Raw genomic sequence first — 3,053 nt, forward strand, 5'->3', positions numbered from 1 at the left:
CAGGCAACGCTACAGAATCCTAACCAAACTAGATAAGCTTACAGTGATTGCATGTGCAGGAGTGCGAGCGGTTGGCGGATGTAGATTGGAAACTGCTACTACATCTACTACATGGGGTGCTCGGCTAAGCACGCATACTTGGGATAATGCTATAACGGAATGACGCTGAGTCGAGAGCGCGCGGGCTCCGACGCCACCGCTCGGAGGTCAGCATCCTCAGTGGGCTCGCCGTGATGAAACTTTTGATTGGGAGTACCGTGAAGTAAACCACCGTCGCCACGTGTAAAAATTGGTGTTTTGATTGGTCGTTTTTCCCTGTACGTCAGACCCGTAAGAAATCTCTGGTAGTGAAAGGGTTAATGGGTGACAGGTGGGAGGGGGCGGGAATCTGATATGGGTACTGTTGGACGAACTGGTACGCCATGGACTTCGCCGGGTTGAACTGGAGTTCGGCGGTGTTCGCACTCTCAGTTGGTAATTTTGCTGCAGCGGCGCGGGCGGCGCCAGTGCGGCCGGGTGAAGGAGACGGCTGGAGAGGGGGCAGCGCCGTGAACAACATGGGCAAGTACACGAAGAAGTCGAAGGGGATTGAACGGGATGATGATGGCTGGGAGCCCGGGCTGGCGTGCCAGGAAGGGAAGGGAGAGATCAAGATTGTCAGGTCAACAGCAGAGAGAGTACGTTCGCAGGGAGTAGTGGCGGTAGCAAGGGGCTCGCCCTCACTGTCAACGTCAGCTCAGTCGTGAACCTTGCTAGGACTGCGCAGGTCAAATCTACACATAATGCATATCAGTGCGGTGTGTTTGGTTTTAGCTTGTGCATTTGTATACCCTACAGGCAGCACCCAGAATGCGCGCCGCAATGATAGCGGGGACCGTTCCCCACCGACCGGTCATACAAAACGACTCGTGACACATGGTGGAGAAGCAGGGTAGTGTCGTCGCTGTAGCGTGAATTGGGTGGAGTGCCTGTACCGAAGTGTCTGAAGTTGAGTGCCTGATGTCAAACGCCTGTACCTGGCGGCTGAAGGACTTATTGCCTGTCTGCAAGAGCGTTTTATAGTGTGATTGGAGGTTCCCGGATCCCCACACGAGTTTATATCGCGCTGGAGCAAGAGTCGAGGTTGAGTAAGGAGTTCCAGAAGGAATAGCTTCGGTTCCAGTAGGTCAAGGAACAGTTGGAGAAGATGCAGAGTCAAGTGTGCAAGGGTATCGTCGAGAAAGGAGAACGGAATCGAGTGAACAATAACGGAAACGGCTTGTGAATTTGGACGGGTGAGCGCGTGGAGTGACCACGGTTCACAGGTTGGACCGGTCGGATTTCAACGAAGGGCTTGGAGCGTGGGCGTACAGCGGACTGAAGCGGTTGGAGGTTCGCGCCGTCTGGTTGGAGAGTTGGAAGACTTCGGGGTCGAAGAAGGAAGAGAGCTGCGCCGGAGGTTAACGTTGCAAGACTACATGGAAGTGCAGACGTAGCAAGGGAATCCCCTGTAGAGCAGCAGGAACGTCTTCGGGACCAATGGTGTCTGATTGTATAGCGCCTGAACGGTCGAGTTCGAGTGAGCTGAAGGTTGGGGAGCGTCTGGTGAGGTTCGACGAAGGAGTGCCTGGGAGGTGTGAGTGGGCGACAAGAGATCAAGGTAGTAGTGAAGTGGCAGTGAGGAGTCGTGTGGGATCTGTGTGTGGAGATCCTATGATGAAGAAGATGAGTGGAGGTAGTGGGCACTTTGCTAGTGATGGCTACGCCGGTCGTGATGGTGGTCGACGTGGAGATGAGAGTGAAGAACGGCTTGGACGGTCAAGCTTGAACGGACATATAGATGCAAGTTCTTGTGAGTACAGTATGATGAAGGCTGAGAAGAAAATGTTGAAGTTAATTCCGTTCTTCGACTCCGATATGTCTGGTCCGGACGAAGCGCGTGACTTCTGGCGGACGTTCGAAACGGCGACGACAGGAATGAGTGACTCTATCCGTTTGATGATGTTCGGACAGCGGGTGCTCGGGGTTAATGTGGAGCGGTGGTGTTTGGATTCGCAGCAATTGACCTTCGAAGCGCTTAAGCAACGGTTCTACAACCGTTTCATTCGCCTTACACACGAACAGTTGTTGCAGAGAGTTCTGGACGCAGCGCAAAATAATACGGAGCTGGTCGATGACTGGGGAATGCGTGTTCTCCGCTATTGCGAGGAAGCACTGTTGTTTGATGAGAAGATCCGGTTTCGCGTCTTCAAGAACGGGCTGCATAATAAACAAACATTCCGATTCTTAGATTGTGTTCGGGTGCATTCGGTCGAGGTGGTTTGTGAGTGGATAGTGGCAAAGGAGTTTCATCGTCCGGAGCGTAGGGGTAGAAGCGGTGGCTGGCACGCTCGCCAAGCCAGTTGTCTGGGGGGTCTCATAGACGAGCAACATGGGAGTTGCCTTCGTGAGATTAGCCCGGAGTTTCTTTACCGAGAAGCCGAGCCTGATGTCATCGAAGAACGGTTTGATACGGAGACGCGTTACGAAGAACCGGACTCTTCTAAGCAATGTAGTGGTTATGGGGGCGGTGAAGAACCGTTCATCGAGGAGGAGGACGACGAAGAGGTCTTCTGGGATGCTCGTGAGTACATCAACGACGCCGTTGGTTGAGACTGGAAGGGCACTGTCGAGGATGATTGTACGGACTACCTCTTGGTGACCGCGAAGGTGATTTGGGTCGGGTTAGAGGCATTGAGCACGAAGCAAACGTTTTCGTCAGTAGAGAAACGATCGATTTCGGTGTCCCTGTTTGCCTTTACTCGGATGGCGACGTACGTAGTGAAGACAGTTGAACCCACACTCGGAATCCGGCAGGGGCGTGCTGGAGCTGGAGGGTAGAAAGCGACTGTTGGCAGAAGCATGAAGTTGAAGTAGAGAATACGAATGAGGTTGAACCTTTGCGGGACTACGCTACTGAGGCCACAAGTTGTCGCAATTCTATAAGGAAAACGGTCAAATCGGGCGGACTTCTGGGCGGGTTTAAGGTTACCCCGGAGGACGGCCGGTATTTAACAGTGTGTCCACGGGATCAG

The 3,053-nt window shown here is 53.4% G+C and overlaps 1 protein-coding gene across 1 annotated transcript; it reads left to right on the forward strand.

Annotated features, from left to right (window-relative positions):
- Positions 1-422: 422 nt before the first annotated feature.
- Positions 423-935, forward strand: IUM83_01996 (uncharacterized protein; the record flags this gene model as incomplete). The annotated part of the gene is made up of 3 exons (XM_067925891.1): positions 423-677; positions 757-766; positions 838-935. 3 exons carry the CDS (start codon positions 423-425, stop codon positions 933-935), a joined length of 363 nt encoding a protein of 120 aa, XP_067801081.1.
- Between the last annotated feature and the right edge of the window lie 2,118 nt (positions 936-3,053).

The sequence above is a fragment of the Phytophthora cinnamomi genome, assembly GCF_018691715.1.
Source record: "Phytophthora cinnamomi strain GKB4 chromosome Unknown Contig0, whole genome shotgun sequence".
Taxonomy (NCBI): Eukaryota; Oomycota; class Peronosporomycetes; order Peronosporales; family Peronosporaceae; genus Phytophthora; species Phytophthora cinnamomi.